At 46.1% G+C, this 27105-nt stretch overlaps 2 protein-coding genes across 2 annotated transcripts in view; one reads left to right on the top strand and one right to left on the bottom strand.

Moving 5' to 3' along the window:
• Window positions 1-2257: 2257 nt before the first annotated feature.
• Window positions 2258-4597, bottom strand: LOC126538969 (endothelin-converting enzyme 2-like). The gene has a single exon (XM_050185654.2). It carries the CDS (start codon window positions 4595-4597, stop codon window positions 2258-2260), a length of 2340 nt encoding a protein of 779 aa, XP_050041611.2.
• A 1779-nt stretch (window positions 4598-6376) lies between these two features.
• The window catches only part of LOC126539102 (caspase-1-like), a 29358-nt gene continuing 8629 nt past the window's right edge, over window positions 6377-27105 (top strand). Inside the window, exons 1-6 of the mRNA XM_050185828.3 lie at window positions 6377-6616; window positions 11871-11913; window positions 13533-13647; window positions 16047-16194; window positions 20247-20422; window positions 25599-25722. Coding sequence (XP_050041785.2) covers window positions 6463-6616; window positions 11871-11913; window positions 13533-13647; window positions 16047-16194; window positions 20247-20422; window positions 25599-25722 — 760 coding nt within the window. The 5' untranslated portion in view covers window positions 6377-6462. The remainder of the gene's footprint in view (window positions 6617-11870; window positions 11914-13532; window positions 13648-16046; window positions 16195-20246; window positions 20423-25598; window positions 25723-27105) is intronic.

Genomic DNA, 27105 nt, shown 5'->3' on the forward strand with positions numbered 1-27105 from the left:
GGTATAAGCCACGGGGGCGGAGCCTCTGCAGATGTGTTACATGCGCCAAGTAGTACGCCAGAGTTTTACAGTGCTTTCGGCTGCACTTCCAGGTCGAGGTCCAGGCTGCACTTCGCAGCCCGGGCCCGGATGAACAATTCTGGGCTGTCCAGCAGGCTCACGACGTGGCCGTGAGGCTTGGCCTACCGGTCCCGACGTGGGAGCGGCCCGCTTAGTGGTTAATTATCACTACTTGCAGGACCGAATAAAGTTTTCCATCCATCCATCCATCGGTTGCTCGGAAGAGACGCTGAATCGACGCAGCTTCCATGTGCGACGGTTTCGCGTTTGCCCAGACGCGGGTTGGAAAAGCCGCAAAATAAGTAAACTTTTACACTCAAAGGTGTGTCTTGTCTCGTTTAAACGTTGCTAATAAGGTGTTTATGTTTTCTCTTCTCCAGGTTGAACTACCATGGATGAAAACGCGGGACTCTTTTCAGGAGCGCTCTCACTTGTGCGCGCTTTACCTTCGTAGCTTTCCCTTCATAGCCACAAAACGTTGTCCGCGAGTATAGAACGTCATTCACTTATGTATGTGTGTCAACAACAACAACAACAACAAAAAAAGAACAGGGTATGAGAAAGCGCTCGTTGTGGCCCGTTCAGGCTTTGTCAGTACGTCACGGAGGTCGTATTCGACGCTGTTCTGAGGACATTAAGTGGTCGTTTCGGTGCAATGTGGTAGTCCTCCATATAGCGGCGTATATAGTTGCAAGAAAATGTGGCATTATGCCGCAATCTCGCATTATAGGGGCAATCGTGGTATCATATGGATGGATGGATGGATGGATGGATGGATTAACCTTATTGAAAGGTCCTGCGAGCTACGGGGCGGAAGGTCCCATAGAGCGGGCTACTCCCACGTTGGGACCGGGAGTTTTAACTCCCTGGACGCATCGTGGGCTCGCTGGACAGCCCAGAGCTGCTCCGCCAGGTCCGTGCTGCGTAATGCGTATGGTATCATATAGGCATGTGTGAATGTGGTCAGGCATGTATTAAGTAGAACGTGCTCAGGAAACCACCGTACGATTGTATGAACGGTAATCTCATTGTTGTCGTTCCTCTTCACAAGTGGCACACACCCATACCAGTGGGATCGGCCAAGAAATGGGCGGTTTGCATTAGATAAGTTTAGAAGAAAAAAAAATACCCGTGAAGGATGTGTCCGAGTGCCACGTCCCAGGTATGCCTGACACCTTTTGCTTCTTTTACTTACGCTATAGAGTGAGTGAGTGAAAAACTTGATCAGCTCTAGATTCGCTGGTCTTCTGCGGTCTTCAGATGGAATCGTCCATCTTTTAGCACAACGGTCGGTTGCCCTTAGTCCAGGGCTCCGCTGGATGCTGCTGCCAGTTGTGCTCGCCGAATCAGACCTTCTTGGTCGACCTGGCGATCGCTGGAGAGCACTCCCTCCCATTGCTCCGCACTCTTCTTACAACATTTGGAGCTGCAGATTCACGCGACGGGATGCACTGTCGATTCAGTGCGCAGACGACCGCGACGAGTAATGTCGGAGTTTATGCTAGCTGGTGTATTATGATAGAAGGTTCGCAGTGCAATAGAAGACGAGTACTTAAGGGGCGCACATTGAAGCAGGACTAATGGCCGTGACCAGCGCTCACTTACAACTGAATGTTTCTTCATGTGAAACTACATTTATAAATGTCGATATACGACGTCGGAACGTCTGACCTATTTATCACGAAACTAGGTCTACATGTGTTGTAATTAAGTACGAAAAACAGTACCCTTGTAACTTTGTGCAAGCTTATCTTGTAAGAAAGTGACTATAATGCCCGAATTAATATTGTGACGTTGTATTGACGTCAACGGCGCTACGCTCTAGACGCGAAATTCAAGTTTGCCGTTTTATCTGCCATAACAAACATTTATTCGTCAAGTTCAGGCTGGTTTCGTGCTCCACTCTGTGAAGTATGAATGTGTTGCCCCAAACTTGCCGCTCCTCACGTTTACAATTTCCCGTTTACCGTCTACACCTGACTTGGCTGTAGCAGGTCAAAACGGACGCCTCGAGAAACGCGCGCGTACTGCATGTATGCAAGCACGCCGACACTATCGTTGGGGCAAATGCGCTTCTTTAATTGCACATCAATTTCGCGTTAACTGGAGCACGGAATGCCCGTGAGCTTTCTGCCCCGGACGTTTTCTAGGTGATTAAAAAAAATAAAACGTTATAAAATCTGGCATGAAGGGCCAGTCAGAACATGTGCCTTCCGAAAGGCGTCGGCTGCAGCGACAAGGGATCGTCGCCATCGCCCCCGAATCTACGGCGCGTCGTCGGCGCAGGCGGTCGCACAGACGTCGCCGGGACGGCGACAGGCGCCGGCTGCTGTCCTTCGAAGAAGCCACAGCGCGTCGCCGGGTTCATGGCGGATGCGACAGGACAAGCGAAAGCCCCGGCGAAGCCGCGGAAGTTCTTTAGCGGCAGAGTGCAGGCCAACCGCTGCCTGTCCGTAGGCTCGCGGGCGCACGACGCCTGGCAGAAGGATACGAAGAAGGCCTGGTCTTCAGAGAGGCCCATGAACGTCGGCGGTCGCCGCTTCAGCAGCAGTCCTCGCCGGTTGCCGTCGCTCAGGGATCGCGTCGCGTTGAAGGCCGCGTACGCTATCTCAACGGCCGCGAGGCCTTCGAAGAAGGACTCGACGCTATCAGGACCGGCCACGCGGCAAGCAGTTCTTCGCTCGTACTCCCTGTACGACGCCTTGCCCCACCAGAGACTGGAGGTCGAACCGCGGCCGTCCAGAAGGACGCCGCGTGGGTCGTACGCCCTAGACAGGGCGGCGGCGTACTGTGCTCCCAGGGCCCCCATATTGACGGCGCGGCCTCCTCCCTGGACGAAGAGGGGGCTGCGAAGACCGTGCATCGAGACGGCCAGTTCGTTCGGGAAGTAGTGGTACTTGAAGAGGGCCCGCTGCTGAGACTGCAAGTCTTCGGAGTAAAAGAAGAAGGCGTTCTCCGCCTCGGTTCCTTTCTGCCCCTTCTTCGTTGCTATAAGCGCCCTGCGCGCGGCCAGGGAGTCGAGCCAGAAGCGTAGCATGGGGACGCCGGAGCCGCCGGGCTCCGGGAAGTGCTCCAAGACTGCGTTCACAGCGGAACCGTTCAGGTAGGCATCCGGCGGCCACAGTGTGACGTTGACGCGCCGCAGCTTCTCTACGGCTGCCGCTCGGCTCTCGCGGTCTATCCAGGGCGTCGTGAGGAACAGGTTGATCGCTGTCTGCGTGACGGTCATGAGGAGGCTGTCAACCGCAGTGCGCACAGACGCCGGGTAGTTGACGCCCACGTAGCCGGAAAGGAAGGCGAGTCCAAAGGCCCTTTGCGCTGCCCAAAAGCAGTCGGCGCGCCGGGTATCAGCTTGTGACTGGGTCGTCGCGACAGGTCGACCCGGAAGCGCCGGGCCTGCCATCCATCCGAGCAGCTGCACGAGAGACCAGCCCAGCTGGTAGAGCACCGCATCTGCGGACAGAGAGCCCAGAAGAGTGTCTACGGCCTGCAGCAACTTGACGTTTGTGGCCAGGACGCGGTCAGCCTCGGACACCCTAACGCCGTTGAGCTTTCTGAGGTGCCAGTTGAGCAGCGTGGTCCATTGGGCGGGGGTCAGGCGAGGCGTGGCCAGCTTTTGAACCTCCTTCAGCGGGAAGGCCATCTCGATCTGGCCACCTCTCTCGGCGTCAGAAAGGGCACCGGCGATCGTCGACTCATCGTGGCGCAGATCCTCGACGTCCTTGTCGCTGATGGGCACGAAGTTGTTCGTTCTGAGGGCGTCGTAGAAGCGGCGCACGCGGGCCTTGTACTCCTTGCGCGACACTGCGGCGTCCAGCGCCTTTTTCCAGCCGCCGGAGACGATGCCGTGCGAGACTCTTAAGAGACGGCGGGTGACTCTGCTTCCTGGTGACGGGGCAGAGGGAGGAGATACTCGTACCGAGAACCACAGGCCTAGGTTCCAGTTGAGGTCCAGGTCCAGAAGAACGTCCAGGGGCTGATGTGCAGCGGGTGCCGACGTGATCCGATCGGGCCAGGACAGCGACCGGTTGGCGAGGAACTCTCTCAGAGTGGCCACGTCCGCTGCGACGTCCCCGCCGCGCTGCAGACAGAAGTGGTACGCGCGTTCGGCGCGGTTGCGTTGTCCGGGGTGGGCATTGTTGGCTTGTGCGGCGGCTCTCCCGCTAGGCAAAACGGTTGCCATCCTGCCCTGTCCGTGCGGCTCCAACGTCGGCGTCGCTGGTGCTTCTAGGTACCGAATGGCGTCTAGCTGGGATACGTCCAAGAGGTCTCGGAAGGCGGTTTGCGCCGCGCTGACGCGCGGCTGCCAAGAGCCACAAGCGAAGCGGTAGAAGTCCTCGCAGGGCGAGGTGGTCCGGTTCAGCGAGTCTCTAAGCCTGCGGAAGTGAGCCAGGCACAGCTGTGACTGGCAGGTGTTCCAGGAGCCCCTTCCTACGTCACCTAGGGTGTCGCGGTTGCTCCGTAGGTAGCGCAGCACCGACAGGCCGATGGTGATTGCGCTCAGCGTCAGCACCACGCCCAGGAACGAGGACGCCATGGGACCGAGACCTCCCGCACGCCCCCGCCTATCTTGGTCGCTCGATGAAGTCTCATCGGACCTGTGACGTGTCGTTTTCGACAGCATGGCTGTGGCACTTGCCGGCTACTTGTAGATGAAGCTTGCTTGCTTTCTCCTTTCTTGCTTGTGCCTTCTCTTCCGGCGCTTTTTCCTACTAGCGCGCGCCGCAAATGAGCACGAGATCCACCAAGCTTCTTCTGTTTCTTCATAACCTCTTATAGTTACGGCAGATACCACTGCGGGGTATCGACAAAAAAAAAAAAAAAACAGTTTACACCCTTTGGCGTGCCCCTTCTGTCGCACAACAATAATCGTCATCTGCCTTGGTGCGTTTCCTTTCTTGAAAACGCCGCACCCGCCGTGGTTGCTCAGTGGATATATGGTGTTGGGCTGCTAAGCACGAGGTCGCGGGATCGAATCCCGGCCACGGCGGCCGCATTTCGATGGGGGCGAAATGCGAAAACACCCGTGTACGTAGATTTAGGTGCACGTTAAAGAACCCCAGGCGGTCGGAATTTCCGGAGTCCTCCACTACGGCGTACCTCATAATCAGTAAGTGGTTTGGCACGTGAAACCCCATAATTTAATTTTTTTTTCTTGAAAACGCCGCGCCTGCTACTTTCCTGTCGGGAATGCTATCATGCTGATAACGCGCAAGCCGTTCGTCACTGGAAAGTACCGGGCTCGCAGCGTTAAAGAAAGGAAACGCATCAAGGCAAATGACGATTAGTGTTGTATGGTAGAAGGGGCACTCCAAAGGGTGTAACTTTGCCTAAGAGTGTATAGGTTAGGCAAAGTTACACCCTTTGGATTGTCCCTTCTGCCACGCAACGATAATCGTCATCTGCCTTGATGCGTTTCCTTTCTTGAAAACGCCGCGCCCGCTACTTTCCTGTCGGCAATGCTATGTCATGCTGATTACGCGCATGCCGTTCGTTACTGGGAAGTACCGAGCTTGCAGCGTTAAAGAAAGGAAATGCGGACAAGACAGATGACGATTATCGTTGTGTGGCAAAATATACAAGACTCAAAGGGTGTAAACATTATTTATATATGATAACGCGCATGCCGTTCGTTACTGGGAAGTACCGGGCTCGCAGCGTTAAAGAAAGGAAACGCATCAAGGCAAATGAAGATTTTTGTTGTGTGGCAGAAGGGGCACTCCAAAGGGTGTAAACTCTTCTTAGAGCGTAAGAGTGTATAGTGGAAGGGTGTACACTCTTAGACAAATGTACAACCTTTGGGGTGTATCTCTGCCACACAACAATAATCTTCATCTGCCTTGCTTGCGTTTCCTTTCTTGAAAACGCCATGCCCGCTGCTTTCCTGTCGGGAACGCTATGTCACGTTGATAACGCGCATGCCGTTCGTTTCTGAGAGGTACCGGGCTCGCAACGCTAAATAAAGGAAATGCGGACAAGACAAATGACGTTTATTGTTGTGTGGCAGGATACAACCCAAAGGGTGTAATTTTGTTTTAGAGTGTATTGTTTGGTGACAAGATAGAACTGAGAGAGTGTAAAAAAATTTTTAGAGTGTAATTTATCATGCGCACTGTCTTTTTCACGTCCAGATAACTCAATGTTGTTGCAATGCGGGTTAAAACTTGCCGTAATGCTGCACCAGAAGTTCTGCTTTCTTTTCTGCGCAAAGTCTCTTCGCTTAGGAAGTGTGACTGATCTATCAGTTGGTTACTAACGCAACGCAGGCGCTAACACATGACAACGAAACTATTGTGAACGAATATAAAACGATACCGAAACTGAATAACGCGATACGGAAACTGAAAATAAGGGCGGCGCTGCCGTCAGCAGCAGTGTTGGCGCGTGTCTATGAGGTGATTCATGACGCGAGACTCGCGGGCGCTTTCTTTGTTTTCGTGTCCAGCTAAAGTTTTGAGGAGACCTCAAACACCGATAAAGTTTGCGTGGCAGGCTGTTCTAGCTTACGCAAAGGCCAACATGAGTGGGGACAACGTGAAAGCGAGTGACGGAAAAGGTACGGCCTGTGTATCATTGCATGGTGATTGAAACGGGCTTCGTTGTGAAACCCCTCTCGTCAGCGGGTAACACTGAGCTTAGCGTCACACATTACTTCCCCCCTTTGCTCTGGCTTCTGGATTGGATTGGCGCGGCTCGCTCCGTGCTTGCCCGCGCTTTTCCGAGCGGAGATTGCTGTGCGCCTGGTTTCTGCACTACGCTCTTATACAGTTGCTTTTTCGAGCGCAGATCTGTGTGCGTCTGGTTTTTGCACTAGGCTTTTATACGATCGCTTGTCGCTGCTTTCCATTCGCCGCGGCTTGGTGCAGGCGCACAGACTTGGTGTGCGCCTGCTTTTTGCACTGGTCTTTGAACACATCGCTCGCTGCTCGTGCTTATATATAAGTACGAAGTGAGCAAAGTGAGCGTCGCTTAGCGCGGAAGTCATGTACCTTCACACTGGGTAGCGCCGAGCGGTAGCTTCTAACAAACGCAGAAATGAGTCTTTGCAGCGCGTGTGGCCATTAATTGACTCCCACCCCACAGCCATGTGAGGTGCGACTCCAGGAGCGGTGCAGTTACTCTGCAGCCGGCGGAGAGAAGGTGGCGCTTCACTTTCTGCCAATAACTTTCTATTTTTTTGCGTGTGAACGCCCGTACGCGATAGCTCGTGAGGTTGTGCGGGACGAGCTGCTGGCGCGACCCCCACTCGGTGGCCCCGGCCGGGAGGATCGTGCAAATTGATGAATGCCTCCTTCGCGGCAATCGAAAATACAATCGAGGCCCCCTGATGACGGGCGACAACGTTCCGCCGAGCCGCCAAATCACGGCGGCATTGCAGATCGTGGACCATGGGTATTCGGCATGATCTGCGTGACCACCGGGCAGCTCCGACTATTCAAGGTCGACAGACGGGACGCGGCAGCCTACGTTGAACCGGGGACCACCATCCACAGTGATGAATGGGCCGCATACAACTGCATGCAGAACTTAGTGGATGCTAACGGAGCGAGCCTCAATCTGCAATGGGAAACTAAACACAGCGTGAACTTTGTTGGCCCAATCACGAGCGTTGACACGCAAAAAATGGAATGTTATTGGCATGCAGAAACTGAAGCGCCACCTCCTCGCAGCCGGCTGCAGGGTAACTGCCCCGCTGCTGGAGTCGCACCTCACATGGCTGTGGTGGGAGTCAATTAATCGCCACACGCGCTGCAAAAACTCATTTCTGCGTTTGTTAGAAGCGATCGCTTGGCGCTACCCAGTGCGAAGGTACATGACAAAGTAATGGAAAAGAAAGCGCAGTTTCCTGACCCTTTGCTTTTGTATGAATGTTTCCCAGCATTACTGCGCGCTTACACACACGGTAGCACTTCCGCGATAAGCGACGCTCACCTTGCTCACTTCGTATTTATATATAAGTGCGAGCAGCGAGCGATGTGTTCAAAGACCAGTGCAAAAAGCAGGCGCACACCAAGTCTGTGCGCCTGCACCAAGCAGCGCCGAATGGAAAGCAGCGACAAGCGATCGTACAAAACCTTAGTGCAAAAACCAGACGCACAACGATCTGCGCTCGAAAAAGCAACTGTACAAAAGCTTAGTGGAGAAACCAGGCGCACAGCAATGTGCGCTCGGAAAAGCGCGCGCAAGCACGCAGCGAGCCGCGCCAATCCAATCCAGAAGTCAAAGGAGGGGGGGGGGGGGGGGTAATGTGTGACACTAAGTTCAGTGTTACCTCGTCAGCGTCCGTCGTTCGCGCTTACATCTTTATAATCTTGGGTACTGCGTTATGCAGACGCGTTATTACTGGCCTACTCACGTTCCTTTAGTCCTGCTTACTGTGGTGCAGTTTAGGAGGACGACGGACAGACGTTAGATTAGGTCGTGTATGTACGCACGCACTAATCGCAAGCCGAACTTTAACACTTCCAGACGGGTACAAGGAAAAAAAAAATTGAGAAAGAAAGAAATGTAGGGGAGAGCATGAGGTTTTCATGGACAACGCACCTTGCCTCCGGAAGTCGAGCAGTGCGGACTGACAGTGGACTTTAGCGCTTACATAAATGCACAGTCCGTTAGCTTCACGTTTGTGCAGTTCACTGCAGTGCAGGTGAGCGGAACGTGCTGAAGGGAAGTCTCCGCCGTGATTTGCGAACGATTCCTTTTTATAATGCGGACGCGACAAAGTGTACGAGCAACGTTGTCTGGTCCAAAAAGTGAAAACAGCCAAGAAATCTCAAAAGCTATACAAAAAATCGCCAAGCTGCCGCAGTGAACATTGCTGGGGCCGAGTATGAAACTGCTCCTTTTGGAACGCTTACGTTTAGTGCCCCTCGCTTCGTTTTAAAGTGTGCCTTGTGACAGTTTGCTCGCTTTGAAGCTGGAACATGCAAGCTGCAAAATCCATTTAACAGTACCACCTTGTGGTTCAGATAATTGGATGATTACTTTATTGTTGATTGTTCAGAAAACTAGAAAGTGAAAGCATCCGTTTTATTACAGGACATATATAAACTGCTGCCCCCTCTGGGGAAATTGGGCACATGAACATGTCAAATGTGGCTACAAAACTGCAACAAAAACATCTTTTCTCAAGGGATAAAAAATATCAAGAGTGGGACATATACTCTTACAAAGTTAACGCACAGGAATACATTCACAAAGCACTATATAAAGAGTGCAAATGTGCAGGTAATATAGTTAATGATAAATACTACCATTTGCGTAAGCAATCACTTACGGAAAGATAACAAATTATGAATAGGGAATAGGTGAGAATTCTCAGCCACCTGTTCAAACTTGATGTGCCCCCATACCTCAATATGGTGTAGTTTGTTTTGTCCCTAACAAATATGCATGATAATGAATGTCATTGCGTGAATGTTGTGTGCACCATAAGAGGCATAGAAGAGTTAATAATGCCATTTGAGCGTATTATGTTTTTTTGGCTTGTGTGTTCTTATCATAGAATGTTGGTTTTAAATGTAACCAACGTATAATTGTTCTTGCTTCATCCTATAAATTGGATGCCAATAAGTCATGTCCCACAATTAAAAAAGAAAGTGCAGGCGCTCGTAAACCTGGTAAAAATTTCTTGTAATTGGAACACTAGATGAATTAAATTTTGCACGTCTTACTAGGGGTCAAATTGACAAGAATTGAGTGTATCGTGCTTCTTCAGTTGTGTGGTCCCAAGCTCTATCTTTCAACTCTTTGGATCAGATAGGTGATGCTAGCTGTTCATACACTGGTTATATCTGTGGCGGAGTTATTCATGATAATACACATTTTACACACTTAACGACCAGTTATGACGCCCCTCTACACACACACATTTGCCATGCTTAGCATCTTTGTCATCTTTGACCACCATAAATCATACTGTATTTACTCCTATAGGACCTGCTCCCCCCCACTTTCGAGAGGAAAATTTTGAAACTGAAAGAAGGTTTCTGCAAACATTAGACTTTAAGGCACAATGTTTGATATCAGTTAATATCGCACTATAAAAGTGCTAAAATTGCCGGAGCATGTAACAGCATCAACGGCATTGATTACTAATTAATGAGAAAGTAATTAATGAGGAAGCAAACTACATTCATGACGGCAGCAACATAGAGAGTGGGAGTGATAAAGAATTGAAGTGAAACTTTATCAGTGGCACTGCATTTTCAGTAAATGCCTATGTATTGCATTGGGAGTGTTTGCATTATTGCACTGTCACCTATGGTTACAGCGGGTAGTCACATGCGTGACTCTGGTGAGAGGCACTCACACCTTGCCAAGATGCCGAAAAAATATAGTTAAGCTTTTACAAAAGTAAATACAATACTTCATGCTTTGAACTTTCATATATATTTTAGTTTATTTATTTCACCTTAAGAACCCAAGGGCATTATTTAAGGAATGGCATACATTTGTGGTTGACTTGGCATATAGGAATGAAAGGAAAAAAGAAAGGATCAGTGGTAAATGATAGACACTGAGGTTTAACATGATAGCCAGCAGTAAGAGTAACAAAAAAAGTAAAAAATAAACTTAACAGATAAAGAAAATAGCATAGAAGGTAAAATCACCATTAGGTGTCCCTTTAAGTTTTTGGTGCCACAGATATTTTCAATGGGATGACTGTGATTTAAGCAGGAAAGTGCCCCTTCAGCAATGTGTGTTGAGATACAGGATGGCAGAAAAGGAATGTAGAAGACAGAGGCGCAATATTATACGATGAAATGTGAGAGCGATAGATTGCTTTACTTGGGTGATGCTTGTTCGCTTTGAGTATTGTGAAGTGATAAAGCAGGCAGCGAGGTTCTGGATGGCTTCGTCATCGTCAGCGAAATATGTTTGTGAGGAATGCCAGCTGGAAGATGAATACTTGAATTTTGGTCTGATATGCCAGTTTTTTGACGTCGGAGGATGCTGGCCTTCAAGTTCATTTAAGATGCCAGAGTGTTTTGGAGGCCTGTGAACAAATGGCTTCGATATGTCTAGCTCTTGATAGCGTTGGTGTTAGGTGCAAGTCGATCTATATATAAGCAAGAGTTCTGCTAATAGGAGTTCAATCTATGCTCTAGATGTAGCAGATAATGGCGTGCCTTCGGCTAAATCAGTCGCATTTGCATTTGCTTTGGTTCAGCAGCATGTGCCAGCATGTGCGATGCAGTCCTCCTGTGAGTGAGTGATGCTGTGAGTGTAGCTGACGAAATCATCAGCAAAATCTTTGAGTGTTGTTGTAATGCTTGATGGCAGGTCATTAATATAAATTAAAAATAACAGCGGAGGCAATCCAACCCCCTGAAGAACTCCAGGTGTCATGGTGCTGAGGTTAGAATAGTGGTTGTTATAACAGGTAAACTGTACGATCCCTTTAACAAAACGTTCGAGTCAACAGATTAGGCCAGAGGGCAGATTGAGTGCAGACAGCTTTATTAGTAGGTGCTATGTGATACACAGTCGAAAGCTTTTGAGAAATCTAAAAACACACCATCGATCTGATACTTAGTTTCCATGCATATGAGTTTGTCATGGGTAAATTCAGACAGCTTGCTTTCGCATGAAAGACGTTTATGAAAGTTGTGTTGATTGGGATAGAAAGTTCATTGATTCTCGATGGGTCATTATGTTCTTTGATATGATGTGTTCAAATAATTACATGCAAGTGCTCAGTTACCTGACTTAAAGATGGGAATAACTTGTGTTTTCTTTCAATCGTCGGGAATAACATGTGTATAATGGATTACTGCTTGTTTTTGCTTATCATTGCCCCCTTTCAGCCGGCGCCAACAGCGAGCTTGATGCTAGGAGCATTTTTGGGGGGTAAGTGGCATCATTTATTTAATGATACCTTACAGGGCCGCTTTTCAGGGCATTCAGTAAGGAGGACAACAAACAAGTTACATAAATAAAGTTATATTGTTAACATAAAAAGCATATATAAATAAGCAAAAGTTGAATGTGTGGAAACTTACTAAAATCAACATTAGCAAAAGATACAATTATAGAAACTGTATGCACACAGCAAAGCACCCAGAAAAAAAAATTTTAAACACAATAAACGTATCACAAGGTGGTGAAACAAAATTAATAAAGTATTGTAGCACAAAAATCGCCCCAATAGAAAACAAAAAAATTATGGCATGGGTTAACTGATGGCATGTGTATTGAGCAATGGCCATAACTATTCTTGGTTATTTTCTGTAACTATGCTTTTGGTAAGGTTGTTCCACAGGAAAATGGCACATCGAAGTGCCAACTACTTAAATACATTAATATTGCCAGAGATGCTGTTGACTTTAATGTACATTTAATAGTAGAAGTCTTAAGTTCACCTGCACTAATAAACTATGCTTCGACAATAGTGAAGCACTGATAAGTTAGAAAAGACACAAAAACGAAAGACATGTTATGAAGACACCTCGGAACCTCCCGCACCACTTCAATGCGATGGCATCTGCTCTGGCCCAATTAAATTTTATTAGTAAAATGCATTACACAGTTTCCTAAAGGAGCCGAAGACTCATCTTAGCATGTTTCGACGACATCTGCTGCCTCCTAACTGCAAAAATATTAGATAGTGCTTTAACAGTGTGCAAACGGGGACTGTCACTGCAGCGAACGTTTCAACAAAGTGACTGACTTGTCTTCATCACGGCAGCAACTCTTCCCTTGGATGTGTAACCCCCCCCTATCCCCTTCCATATTTTTTAGCGCTGCGACTTCCTCTTGCCCTACTTTATGCCCCAGCTTATTCTTCCTGTTCTCTTCAATTGTGAGGTGGGGAAAGTGAGTTGCTGCTGTTAATGCTGCTAAGAAAAGCGGTTGCTGTACTGAAGAAGGCAAGTCTTATTGTCAGAAAGTAGGCTCCAGCGACATTCTTTTGTTTGACCACTGTTCATCACTTCAAGGATCCATCTTCTTTTGTACTTCTGCTTCTGGCTTGTTAAGAAAATACTTCAAATTCATGATGCCACACTGACCCAGGAGTCTTGGGGTGACAGTGCAAAATTATAAAAAGGGCATTGGAAGTAGCTTCAGTGAGTGCACTAACTTTATTTATAAATTGTAATATGATTAAATAAGGTTATCTGTAGTAAAAATTCTGAGAAATGCCATTTAGAAACATTAATAAACACATGTTATGCAGAACTATTTCAGCTTACTTCAGATATGGGCATTTCCTGTGTCGCCATAATGGCTGACCTAGGAGAAAGGGGATGCATTCAGTGGCTGTGCGAGTTGTGAGAAAAACTACTTATGCCGCAAGTGGCACTGAGCTTCATTACCAATGAGCATGCTTGTGTAGCACCGCTTGAATGTCAATAAATATTCAGGCATTAAGCTATTAACGATGCTTTCTCCGCCTGTGTGGTACAGGCATCACACTGAATAATTTGACAATATTGACCTTCCTTGCGGTATGGTCGCCACATTTCCAGAATGTTTGGCAAGCAGTCGGCTTCCCCGTATCCCGTGCTACCGACATCGCTTGAGGCGGAAGAGTACAAGATGTCACACCGCAGGCGTGGCAAGTGCGTCATCTTCAATAACAGGGTGAGTGCAAATCTGGGTGAGTTATTTCCATGCAGCAGGCTGGTTACACTAGCATCTCAACACTGCCGGTGTGCGAGATGGGGTGACAAACTCTTCAGAAGTCATGCCACAAGCAAACATGCACAACCCTGACCTAAGTTGCCCTTTTATATGTATGTAAGTAAATAGTCATCCCCTTTATCCTCTGTGCTATCCTCTCGCTGCTCTTTTACTCCCCCACTGCTAACTGCTGTTTAGGTGTCAGCAGACTGTGCTAGACACTTACAGTGTGGTCACCAGTAGTTTTCGTCCTTTCATTTTCGTTTATATATAGTATCTAAAGAAGCAACCGATTACTACCACCATGTCCTATTGCTGAGCAACAAGGTTTCAGTATCAATTACTGGCCTATGCAGCTGTGTTTCAATCAAGGCATAGCACAGAAAGAAAGTTGTTCATGTACAGTCAAGTGTGAATGTTTGGGTATGCTGGAATCTGATATAAATAATTAATAAATAACATCTGAGAAATAGCTCAATTTCCTAGTGAAGTAGCCAGTAGTACTATTCAACGCTATGTTTCCATACATTAGTGCTGGTGCGCCAATTGAGTGTACTTATGTTTAGGCAAACGTTGAATGGTACCAGCTGGCAAGAATTTGTTCTAACTAATCCTCTGCAGCACCTCTCATAGCCCAGGTGTTAAATTAATAAGTGTTCAATTATTATAGTGTTAAACATCCCAAAGCAATTTATGGACTGTAAGAGATGCTGTAGTGGGCAGCTTTGTTTAGTTTTACCGCCTGGGATGTTTTAATGTACGCCCTAAGCACGGTACACAAGCATATTACATTCTGCCTATATTAGAATGCATCCACTGTGACAGAAAATCGAACCTACAATGTCATGCTCAGCAGCAAATTACCATAGTCACTGAACCTCTGTGGCGTGTCCTAAGAGCTGCTTTTCTTTAGTGCATTTAAGGGCTTCCATGGGCAAATGTTGATTCAAGCAAAATTGCTTGACTACTGTTCTGGAAACCTTGCAATGTTTGGTTTATGTGAAGTCAGGGCTTTGTTGCAGAGCAAAGTGTAACAGGAAGGGCCCTACAATTCCTCTGCATCATACCTGCTATGAGTAAGGCAGTGTATGCAGTAATCCTGCGCTATGCTGGGTATTTGGGGGGTCCTGTTATGTTGTGTGCCGTTGCCTGCTTTGACTCAGACAGCCACTCAGAGATGGCTCCATGCTGTGGCAAATATCACTGATGGGGCAGTATGAAAGAGTCATTAAGTTCTGTATGAAAATCTGATAAAATTTGCCAACACATATTTTAATTTATGTTAAAATGTACTGTAATTGTCTTTCTTTGTTAGTGACTTGCTACCATGTACTTGTTGTAAACAGGATGTCATGTGTAATCATCAGCAGCTGATACTGTACTTTCATAGTAGTGGCACTAACTCTATCTTAAGCTATCCTGGACCATTTACTTGCCAACAAAAGGTCAGTTTTTGTAGAGAAAGTAGTCCCGAGAAAGTGGTCTCGAGCTAAACGTTCAGCTACTCGCGAGAGCGGTCGGAGACCAGAAGAGGAAACATGTCAGGGCTTCTGCTGTTGTAAGCAAACAAAGTGCAGGTATCGACGTACCCACCTACTACTGCCATGAAAAACAGCGCTGCAGGAGCCGTCTGACCTGAACTTTGCCAGATCTCGGTCAGACCCCCAGGTTAAAGGTTGAGAGTGCCTGCTAGCACTCATAAAGAGCCAGGCAAATGTGTTTTGGGCACTCCATTTTATCAGCTGAATGTAATGTCACCAGAGTACTGAAATACATCCAGTGAAATGAACCATTAAATTTTGGAAAAGACATGCTGTGTCTGTTAATTTGTGATTTTTGCGGAGCGCTGGCTTCCAAAACAAACAGTAATGGTAAAAAACATTTCTTTGAAGCAGAGTGAGGACAAAAGATGACAGACAGCACTGGGTGGACAACCTTGTAGGTCATGCTTTACTGTCTGCAATGGTTGAGAGGGCAGCATGTAGGGGTCACCACACTACTGCAAAATTAACACAGAGAAAAAGCTTTGAGAAGGCATTCTCAAAGAATGCAAGGTCTAGTGAAATTGGTAAGATACCACTATCTTTCATGTTCAGATATAGTTCAATGAGCATATTGAATTTTTTTTCAGTCATTGAATAGCTTGAAAAACCATTGCCAGTATGATTTATATCAGCAGCAGCTGGATCCATATTTACTTGCTCACAGAAGCTCTGGTCTCAGTGGCACTGGTGCATTTGTTAATTTGGAGCCTCAGTTTTTCAACGTAGCATGACTGAAGTTTTGTCTCTGGTGCCGTCCCTCTATGAGCAAGTCTCCCTGCTCCTCACATGCCTTTCTACGTCCCCTTTCCGCCGCAGACTTTTGAAAGCCACACAAAGCTTGATGAACGAAGAGGCACGGATTTGGATGCGGACAACCTTCGGAGCTGCTTCCGTGATTTGGGCTTTGAAACAGTCATGTACACTGATCTGTCATGCAACAAAACACGGGACGTTCTGGAGATACGTAAGTTGCAGCAACCTTAAATAGCCTCGGCAACATAGATACATGGTTCTGGTCCTCTTTGTACTGTGCCACGGTGTGCCAGTAACCGTGATGTACTGTTGCTGAACACAAGGTCATGGGTGCGATTCTTTATTGTGGCACACAGTACGATTCTGCAGTATCATGGAGGAAGAATTGCAAGAGTGCTTGTCTGGCTTAGGTTTGTGTGTGTATCAAAGAAGCACGGGCAGTCATAATTAAGCTGAAGTACTTGATTATTGTGCATCTTATAGCCTATGGGCGGTATTTTCTGTCAATCGCTTTCAGAGATGTGACCACCTTCGTGAGATTTCATGTGGCTTAACATTGGATTAATTGCTTTCTACAGGGGCCAGTGTTCCACACACATGGGCAGCAGTGTGTCTTGCACTCAAGCAATTTGGTTGCATGTAGACACTCACGCATCTGGCGCCAAGTCGCACAAAATGTTCTGAAAGTGATCGACAGAGAATACAGTATAGCTCCTGGTGTTGTGTTACAATGTTAAACCTGATTACTTGTCAGCCAAATAGCATGATTTCTCAAAATGGCAGTATATCAGTTTTTCAGAAGCTCTATGCATGAGCCAGGGTGCCTGAGATACTGCAAAAATAAATTTTTTGAGAAAGCTGGGAAACGATACTGTTAAGCGTTTAACTGAATGCCGTCTTGCAAACTTTGAAAGCAGCATATATTGTGTTTAGGCCTCTACATTTCTTTCTGTGCAGACTTTAAACGTAGGGTTCATTATGCTGGCCTTAAGGGTTCAGTATTTCTACCAGGTAGCATGTTTACCGAATCTTTGTATGCATAGAAGATAGTAATTTGCACATGGAGTGAAATGTCTGGCCTTTCAAACTAGGTTAAAGAGGTCCTAAAAGACTTTTTGAACATAGTAAGAAACTGTTGCTGATCAGTCTTAGAGACTGCTGTGAACATGCAAGCCATGTATTACTGAACTGCCTGCAGCAGGGCATTTGCAATCTCCTGTCAAACACAGCGAGAAATCATGCAGAAGTCATGCAGCTGGACCCACCAATGCTATTGGATGATTTGTGATCACAAGAGCATTCTCAGTGATTCACATTTGCTAAGTTTGAGTTAACTGAGTGAGATATATATATGTCTGCGATTTCAAAAAGACAGAAAAATAATTCCATGTTTGCACTGCGCACAGCTACCTCTGCCGTGCATGGCCTCCGAGATGGCAGTGGAGTGCTGTGTATCATAGTCTACTGTGGCAGCCACGGGGTGCTGCAGTGAGCCCTTTCACCGTGGCGACACTTAACTTTTGGCGATGGCTAGTGGAAACAAAGTGAAAAGGCTGGCTGTCAATGCGATAATTTTCCTTATAGTTGAAGCATGCGAAAAAAATTTTGAGCCGACGTCCTTTAACAGTGAGGCCATTCTATGATTAGTCGGAAAAGTGTTCCAGGGCCCCTTTAAGCTCTGTTTGATGTCTTCAGGATGTTGAGAATTCGCTTATACTTCGTGACTCATGCTGTATTACTGTACAGTGCTCGTGTTGCCTTAGAAGAAGGGGTTCAGCTGAGTAGGTTACAGGCACAGCAGTTTTTGTTGCATTTCATTTTAATGAACTCTTGACCAAGAGTTACGAACAACTCACTTAAGATTACAAGGCAATTATCATGTCCGTGCCAGAGGCCGTAATAGGTACATGACTCCTGACAGAAAACAGTGCCTTTTGACGGCTCTTACACTTGGAGAGCATTAAAAGAGTAATGCATGCACCTCGCGGCAGCTTGAAGGTATCCTACATGGGGGAATGAAAAGGACTATTTATTTATTTATTTATTTATTTATTTATTTACTTTCAGGGCCCAGAGGCACTACAGAAAGGAGTGGGGGAAACATAAACAATTTGTGCAAATAACATTGGATTTAAGCAAAGGCATGTTGAATGGCGTTCATGAGGTTAGCAGTGTCCGTGATGGCGGCGATGGCAGTGGGAAGATGGCTCCATACCATGCTTGTTCGAGGAATGAAAGAATCACTGTTAAGATTAGTCTTACATGACGGCAAGCCTACTTTAAAGGAATGATCTGAATGAGATGAAACAAAACGGCTGTGTGAGAAGCTGCTCTTTTAATACAGGGTTGAGGTGAAAATTTTATGAAATAGCGAAAGGCGAGTGCATTTTCTACGGGATGAAAGATTGGGTAAGTTTAGAGTATTTTTCATTGCTATAATGCCGGAATGATGCAAGTAATTTGATAAAATGAATCTAGCTGCATGGTTTTGGATTGATTCGAGGGCAAGAGTTAGAGTGGTTTGAGCAGGATCCCATATGGCTCATGCGTATTCGAGCTTTGATCGTACCAATGTTCGGTAAAGAATTACTTTCAGGGATGCAGGCACAAATGCAAAATTACGACGCAGGTATCCAAGCATGCGGTTAGCATTATTACAGACATACTCAATGTGGGTGTGCCATGAGAGGCTTTTTGTGATATGAAGGCCAAAACACTTGTATGTCAACAAGTGTTAGCTGATTACTGTTAAGAAGTATAGGCACATGCTACTGCATTTTGAACGGCAGGAAATTTGCATAGATTTACATTTGGTTACATTAAGTTGCATTAGCCATTTAATGCACCAGAGTGACACATTATTCAGATCGTTTTGCAGTTTACATGCATCAGATGGATTAGTAATTTTATAGTAAAGTAAACAGTCGTCAGCGAAGAGCTTAATAGAGGAAAAAGTAGTGTAGTCAGGGAGATCACTAATATAGATGAGGAAAAGCAATGGACCCAGCACCGATCCTTGTGGCACTCCCAATGCTACAGCAGAGGAAGGAGAAGAGTAATCATTAGCCGTTACATACTGTGTTCTGCTAGTCAGGAAATCTCTAATCAAAGATAAGACGTTAGGATGAATATTAAGTTTGCTGAGCATAAGGATCAGTAAATATGTGGGACCATATCAAATGCCTTGACAAAATCCAGGAAAATGCAGTAAATATCAAGACGTAGGTCAGCATTAAAGAACAGGTCATTGGTAAATGATAATAGCTGAGTTTCACATGAAAAGTGTTTCCTAAAGCCGTGCTGACAAGGGTTAAAAATTGAATTTGTTTCTGGGAAATTAACTAGTTGTGAATAAGTGTGTTCTAGAATTTTGCGAGGAATACTGGTTAATGAGATAGGACGATAGTTCTTGGGGTGAATGTGTAGTACCTGACTTGTGAACAGGAACAGGAGCATGATGTCAGGTAGTGCTAGCTAGTATCAGCAGTCAATTAGTCAATAAAAAATTTTCTAAACGAAGTACCTAGGTGTTAGTAATGATAGTTGCCTAATGTGGCAACTTAACTATTCGTAATTGCCAGGACATATAAATATGGCAGCTGGCGATACAATGTGAAAAAAGTTGGAAAATAAGAGATTTGTGGCAATAAGCAATTAAGTATGAGCCAGTGTTCTCTAAATGTGATAACAACAAAATTTAAGAATATAGTTAAGACTGTGTGGGCAAGATAATGTACAAGACATAATTTAAACACAATGACTAAATATGACCAAAGTCAGGTTCCCCTGAGGAAGGAAGGGGAAGTCAACATAGGAAGACATTCATTAAGCAAGCCAACCTCCTCTTACACCAATGCTGTTTTCTTTGGGGCCCACTTGCGAGCGATTTTTGGGAAGCACCGTAGACCCTCTATGGTTCCCAGACCTTCTAAGGCAACGTTTGGCTTGTGGCAGCTTTTTAGTAGCGTCCTCTTCACGGATCGACCCTCGCCATCTGCACTCTGCTCTTCTCTTTCACATAATCTCCACATGCCGGGGAACTGAAAATTACTGCTTGCCTGTCGGGTGGTGAGGACCTATTTCGAATGAGCCTTTCATTTATACTTTTTCAGGAATGGGCTGCCAAACTGTCACATGTTGTTTTTTTTCTTTCTCCATGGCATCGATGATATCCTAAATTTCCTCAAATTTTATATACTGGCTAATTGTGAGACAGTAGTTGAGGCGTCTGACAAGAGCTATTGCCTTGCTTATTTTCTTTAGTTGGAAAGCAAGACTACACGGACGATGACTGCTTTGTCTGCTGCTTCTTGACGCATGGCGAATGTGATGTTCTGTATGGAACGGATGGCAAGTTTCCGGTTGACACCGTTATTGAGCCATTTCATGGCGATGCCTGCCCCAGCCTTCTTGGGAAGCCCAAGCTGTTCTTCATTCAGGTCAGCATCTCTCAAATGTGTCTCTACACGTATCCAAACTCTTCCACATAGTGGACCCCTTCAGCATTGATGAGTGACAAAGAATCCCTAGATTCACTGAACACACTGAAGACACTGAAGAAGACACTGAAGACAAACACTAAATCAGGTTAGACTAATAGTGTCTTTTGAACATGCTTTGTTAGTTTCACATTAAGAGTTGCATTGTTAAGATAATAAGGACGCTGAACTTTTCTTTCATGGCATACCTCGGCACCTGTACGCCATGGGGTGGCATGGATTCTGAAGCATTTTCTCGTATTTCAGCCGTTGTCGGACAGTAAAGTTATCGAAACTTACCAGGTTCAGTCTTTGGCTTCATTAGAATACAATGTAGTCATTTTTGTAGTGCAGGAAATTAACTAAGTCAAAGCAGATGCCATGAATATCCATGACATCATTCTGATATGGTGTGTGAACTTCAAGGTGGCACCGCCGGCAGTCTTTCGTTTTTGCTTCTTTGTTGACTTGCCAAGCTTCCTCTCTCACTGAGAGGGGCCCTTGTGGTATTGTAGAAGCATAATTTGCTAAAAGTACAGCTGAACTTAATTTTATATTTACTGCCACCTTAAGCTGCCATTACCAGCATGTGCTATTGATTATGCTGGGTAGTTCAGAAATTGTGGGAAAAAGTAAAAGTTTAGTCATATGAAAAAGACAGCCAATAGCATAATGTGGTTTTCATTGAGAAACACACATACATGAGATTTTTAAAATTTTTGAAACATTTAACTGTGAGATTAGTTGCGTTTGTCTCTGCCAGGGGCACATCAGTCATGTCAGTAGTTTGTAGATGTATAGATGTACAGTTGCACCCATTTATGACGAACACAGCACTTCTGCTAACAGTGGTCGTTATAGCAGTAGTTTATTATGTGTGTATTCGCCCTCCAGAATGTGCAAAATTTAACGACCTTGAAGCTGGCATTGGCAGTTGTGATTAGACATTACATTAGTCCTGAAATCACATTTCAGTTGTGTTCATTTTTTATCCTGGCACCTTTGTACACCTTGCTGCAATTATTTGTGAGAAAAATGCAACAACAAAAATAAATGCTGCCTAAAAAGTTGGTGTCACAGCTCGTTTGAAACCGCATCAGCTATCATTTCAAAACTGACGCCAGCCTCTAAGGGCTTCTATAATCAGGACTTGGAAAGAAAGAAAGGAGGCAGCGATAGGCATGGTATTGCTATCGATACTGGCTCAGCAGAGAGAAACTGATGAGGTGAGAGGGAATGAAGAAAGCATGGAGTTTCCTGTTACAGAAGAGTAAAATTTTGGGCAAGTTGGTGATGCATATTTGAGTACGGTGAAGCTCAATAGACGAGACAGAGTAAGGCGAGACAGGTGGGATGAGTGCTAATGACAACTGTGAATGTCTGTTAGAAAGCTTCGCTGCAGCAGGCCAATGTGCGCATGCACCCAAGACACTGAAACCAGCAGCAAAAAGAGCAGGCCCAAAAAGCAAGGCAGTAATGGAAGCGCTGTGCCAATTGTGCCAAGCTGCACCAAACTGCACCGCGAAGGAAATCCGTCTACATGCTGTGCGAAATTGTCGTTTATTGCAGGTATTGTGCCAGGCCTGCGCCGGCATGCACTTGCCCCAAATTGGGAATACAGTCGACTCTCGTTAGAACCGACCCTGATAATCCGACAAAAAGTATATCTGAAGTCCATAATATCTGAAACGCCTCACTTCTGAAACTTTGGTCGCGATATCTAGCAACGTTATTGCGAAGAGCGAGTGACGAACGCCCAGAGTAAAAAAAGTCCAAAGTAAAAGTCGCAGTTTCACCCAAAACGTGAAGCGTCGATTGCGATAGCTATTCACATCTTGCTCGACCGCGAAAAGTCGCTGTCAAAACATTGGAGCGAGGAAGCATGGCAGCAGCAGTGAGCAAATTGATCTTCGTGCTGTCTCTCGCTTTAAGGCAGACTAAACGTCGAAAGCACAGCGTATACGAAGCTACCTGCACTGGGTGCACTTTTTCCACATCACAGATCGCTTTCAACATACACGCGGCCGCGCCGTAACCAGCAACTTCCGGAGTATTGCCCAAGTACAAACACCCCCTACCCCCTCGCCTCCCACCCATGCCTCGCGTGCGAGAGAAGACGGTGCACTTCCGCCCTGCCTTCCTCCCTCGCACGCGCGATATTAAGCCGCGGTCGTCGGCTGACCCTCGCAAGTCAGTTGTCAGCCTGTGTAGTCACGGCAAAAGTACGTTTTATACGGCTCATTTTGAAAAAAAAATGGCCGCTAATTTTGTCCGCTGTAGCCGACAGTCTGTTGTAGCGCGGTCCGTTTAAAGCAAACTTCGTCGCATTAATAAAATAGGTAGCGCAAGCTAAGGTTGAAATATAGTCCGTTATATCTGAAGGTCTGTTGTATGCGGGTCCGTTGTAACGAGCGTAAAACTGTACTTAGTTTGCATGCGCGAGGAAGTGCCGCACATCAAGCAACCCTTCATGACTCACCCTTGCATGCTTTCCGTCACTCTTTATTAAGATGCAGAATTAACTGTGAATTAGGATTAAGTTTGTGCTTATCATCATCACCTTATGCATTAACAATAAAATTGAAAAGCAAGTTTAAGAAAAAACACTTACGTTTTAGTATAATACATAATTAGTACAATGTTTCAGAAAACACTAACTTAGACAGAGCTTCCTGCTTGCACCATTGCACTGAGTACTGCTCCAAAGCATTCTTTTCTTGCTCCCAACAGTAAATATTACTGCTCTAAAGCATGCATTTCTTTGCCAAACTGAGATTTTTCATGGTTTGAAAGCTGCTCCAAAAGATAAATTGCCACTTTCATCACTGACAAGACGACACGGCAAAACTTTTTTCCAATGCATGCACAATCTCTTCGTGAAACATGATAATTGGCATAAAAAATAAAACAAAAGTGAATGAATCCACTCAACTGCGGCAACCAATCTGTGGAACTTCTGAAGCCACGCTAACGTACACATGAGATCCAGAATTTTCTTTAACACCGTTTCCAAAAGCTAACATTCTAATTTCGTTTTTCGCTGGCCTACAACTTCCACATTCTTCAACTGCAATTAGCAACCGCAACTTTTACACTGTAAAGCAAGATTCAAGCCTTCTTATATCAAACGCCTAAAGTGCTGTGGCAGCACGTCGTTCAGGCGCTGGCCAGTCTGTCTCAAGTAAACATGACCGCAACTGAAACGAATTCTGTACACGACACAAGTAGCACGTGGGACATACTGATAGTACTCGTGTTTCGTCATACAGTACTGTATTTGCACGATTGTAAGTCGACCCCCCCCCATATCGCGTGACAGGAAAAAAAAAAAGAAAGAAGAGCATACCTGAGGGTGCATTCGATAACGCAAATTTATTAGTAGCTGACTTGATCACTGGACTATTCGTCTTAACTAGTGCTGCCATCGTCAGCGCTGCTACGGTAGAGCCTGCGGTAGATGTTGTAGGTACCCCACAGAAGAGGCATTTGTTTGAGGTATTGTTCGAGGTAGGCTTGTTCATTTGTTCAAAACACGAGTATCAGTATGTCCCATGTGGTACTTCTAGCATATACAGAATTCCTTTAAGCTGCGGTTGGGTTTACTTGGGACAGACTGTCCAGTGCCTGAAGAACAGGCTGCGACAGCTCCTTAAGTGTTTGAAATCAGGAGAAGGCTTGAATCTTGCTTTACACTTCAGAAGTTGTGGTTGCTGTCTGCAGTTGAAGAATGTGGAAGTTGTAGGCCATGGAAAAATGAAATTAGGGCTTTTGGAAGTGGTGTTAATAAGAAATTCTGGATCTGATACGTGTGTTAGCGTGGTTTCGTGGCACTTTTAAACAAAGAAGTGTGATTCATGGGTAGCCACAGCTAAGTTGGTTTATTCACTTTGGTTTTGTCTTGTATGCCTCTTGTGCCAATTGTGTGCAATTGACAGCATACACATGCTTCCCAGTTATCATGTTCCATGAAAAGATTGTGCACTCATTGTGTGCAATTTTTGATATGTCGCCTTCTTATTTGCACCTGCCCTTCTTGTTGCTTATTTCAGTGCCCTGGGCACATGTGTGCATTGTCCTGCTGCTGCGAAATTTTCCACTGAACGTTCAGAGTTGTCAGTAGCGCTTGTACCGTCTGTCCCATCTTACTTTGTCTCGTCTATCACACTTAACCGTACTCAAATAAGTTTCCTACCAATATTAGTAAAGGGAACTCTGGTGCTGCGAACCTTCAGCTAGCTTGTAAACATTGATTACAACATGGATTTGCCTAATCTTCATGCTTGTGGCTTCAGACATTATTGTGACTATTATTTTTTGTGTTTATCTTTGTGAATATATTGCCAGTTGTATACATTTATTAATGCGTGAGGGCAATAAGTCTCTATGCACTTGAGTAATCATTGAAAATTGACACATTGGTGCTGCAATGCTTATTTAGTTGTAAATAATGAACGTGCAGAGCTGCAAGGCCATTCGAACCTGGAAGAACGAAGTTCTGGTAAACTCATATCCATTGTTCCCATGCCGGCTGAAGTGCTATACTTGCAGCTGCCATAAACATTAGCGCCAGCTACCTAGTGTCTAATGATCAAGGAGTAATGTATTTTTTAATGCCTGCCCAGGCACTCTGCAATGCATGGGAGCAAGTGGTCCTGTGCAGTGACAGCTCATTCTCAATAATTCTATACCTGTTGCTGCTAGAGCATGGACAACCTTTAGCTGGGAGCTTTTGTCACTTCATGTCTGCTCCTCGACTTCCACATAACGTAAAATGAAGGCTTGATCCTAACTTGATCCTAACCACACGCTGTAAACTGTGACCAACTGCTGGGAAAGTGGCGCCCTCTCAGTGAACCCCAGGTTTGGGAGTCACTGAGCTGGTATTTAAAAAATGTAGGAGGTTATTACTGCAGCCATTGCTTCAACTGAGACACTTGTCTTCAACAGGGTAACAAAGAGACAACTTCCTTTTTCAAAGTGTTGGCTCCAGCGACATTCCTTGCTCGACCACTTTCCGTAACTTTTCGTCACTTGCTGTGAACTTGTCTTGCATAGCTTCCTCTCTAATAATGTTTGTCGGAGACTCTGCGGGGCAGAGGAAACATTGCAACTTATTTTATCTCCGTTCACATTTCAGGCCTGTCGTGGAGATCGACTTGATGCTGGTGCCCAGGCAGTTCTGGACACCTCAGACTCGCCTACCCGGATATACCGCATTCCCACTCATGCTGACATCTTGGCCGCTTACTCCACAGTGCCAGGTGGGCGATAGTGAATAATTACACAACATTCTGTGGCCACTTTCACTCAGGGGTAACATAACAAGTGGTGGACAGCCTATAAATTGTGAATTCTAGATTGCTTGGTATATATTTGCATATACAGTCGAGTCCACTTATAACAATGTTCAAGTGCCATGAAAATTTCATGGTTATAACCGATAATTGTTATAAACGGGTTGTACGAAAAAAAGCATAACAACTGCAAAGAGGGGTCACAGACGGCAAGTGACATGCCAGCCCTGCCGAGGCATTGTTTTGGTGGTCCCGAAAGGGGCCTTGTAAAAAATACGAGAAGGTTGCTGTGGCTGCCTCTCAGCTTGAAAATCCCTTAGCGCCCCCCCCAAAAAACAAAGAAAACATGATTACCTAAGAGCATTTAATGAGGGCAAAATAGCTTGCACTTCTCACTTCTTTGCTGAAACAAACCCGTAATCGGCGAGTTTCGACTGCTTCGCCGCAATCTTGCCGATGTCTTTCTGGAGGGCATCCAAATGTTGAACATGTCCGAGCGAAAAGTTTTTTTCAAAAATGAAGTCCCGCAGGGAATCGATCGTTCTGGAGGCCTCCTGTTGAGACACAACTTGTACAGCTTCCGGTTCATCTTCGTCGTCGCTGCTGTCATCGTCTTCCGCGCCGGTGACTGCTGCAACGATCGCCTCGTCAGTCAATTCTTCGTTTGTCGCGACTGCATCGTCGGCGTGCAAGAATTCTTGAAGCCCCTCCGCGTCGCCGTCATCACCACGCACCGTAGACCAAAGTTCTGTAATGGCTCCATCAGCAGTAGCTTCGCGATACTCCGCATCACTGATATCCCCGGCAAAGTCCGCTTTTCGGAAGCAATCATGACGGTGGAGGAGCTGACTTCTGCCCATGCCCCAAAAATGAATTGGACAGCCATGAGAAGCGAAATCTTAAAGTCTGGAGCGGGTCGGCATTCACGCACGGCAATGTCCAGGTTAAGAGCAAGCCTGCTCAACACACGTCGGCGATATAATGCCTTGAAGCATGCAATCACGCCTGCGTCCATGGGCTGCAAGCCTGCAGTCGTGTTCGGCGGCAGGAAAAAAATTTTCACATGCGTCAGCTTCTGGGCAGTCTGGTGTGCAGTACAGTTATCAAGGACCAACGCCACCTTCCTGTCTTCGTGCTGCATCCCCTGATCGAACTCGCTCAGCCACTCGCGGAAAAGTTCACGCGTCATCCACGCTTTCTTATTATGACGGTAACGAACTGGAATCCTCGCAGCACCATGGAAACAGCGGGGATTCATAGATTTTCCAATTACGAAGGTGGGACACTTGTCGGTGCCGTCCATATTCGTGCAAAGGAAAACGGTCACCCGTAATTTGCTCTGCTTGCCGC

This window comes from Dermacentor andersoni, chromosome 11, assembly GCF_023375885.2.
Source record: "Dermacentor andersoni chromosome 11, qqDerAnde1_hic_scaffold, whole genome shotgun sequence".
NCBI lineage: Eukaryota > Metazoa > Arthropoda > Arachnida > Ixodida > Ixodidae > Dermacentor > Dermacentor andersoni.

Excerpts from the sequence above, each read along its gene's own strand:
- LOC126538969 (XM_050185654.2), bottom strand. The coding sequence starts at position 4,597 with ATGGCGTCCTCGTTCCTGGGCGTGGTGCTGACGCTGAGCGCAATCACC.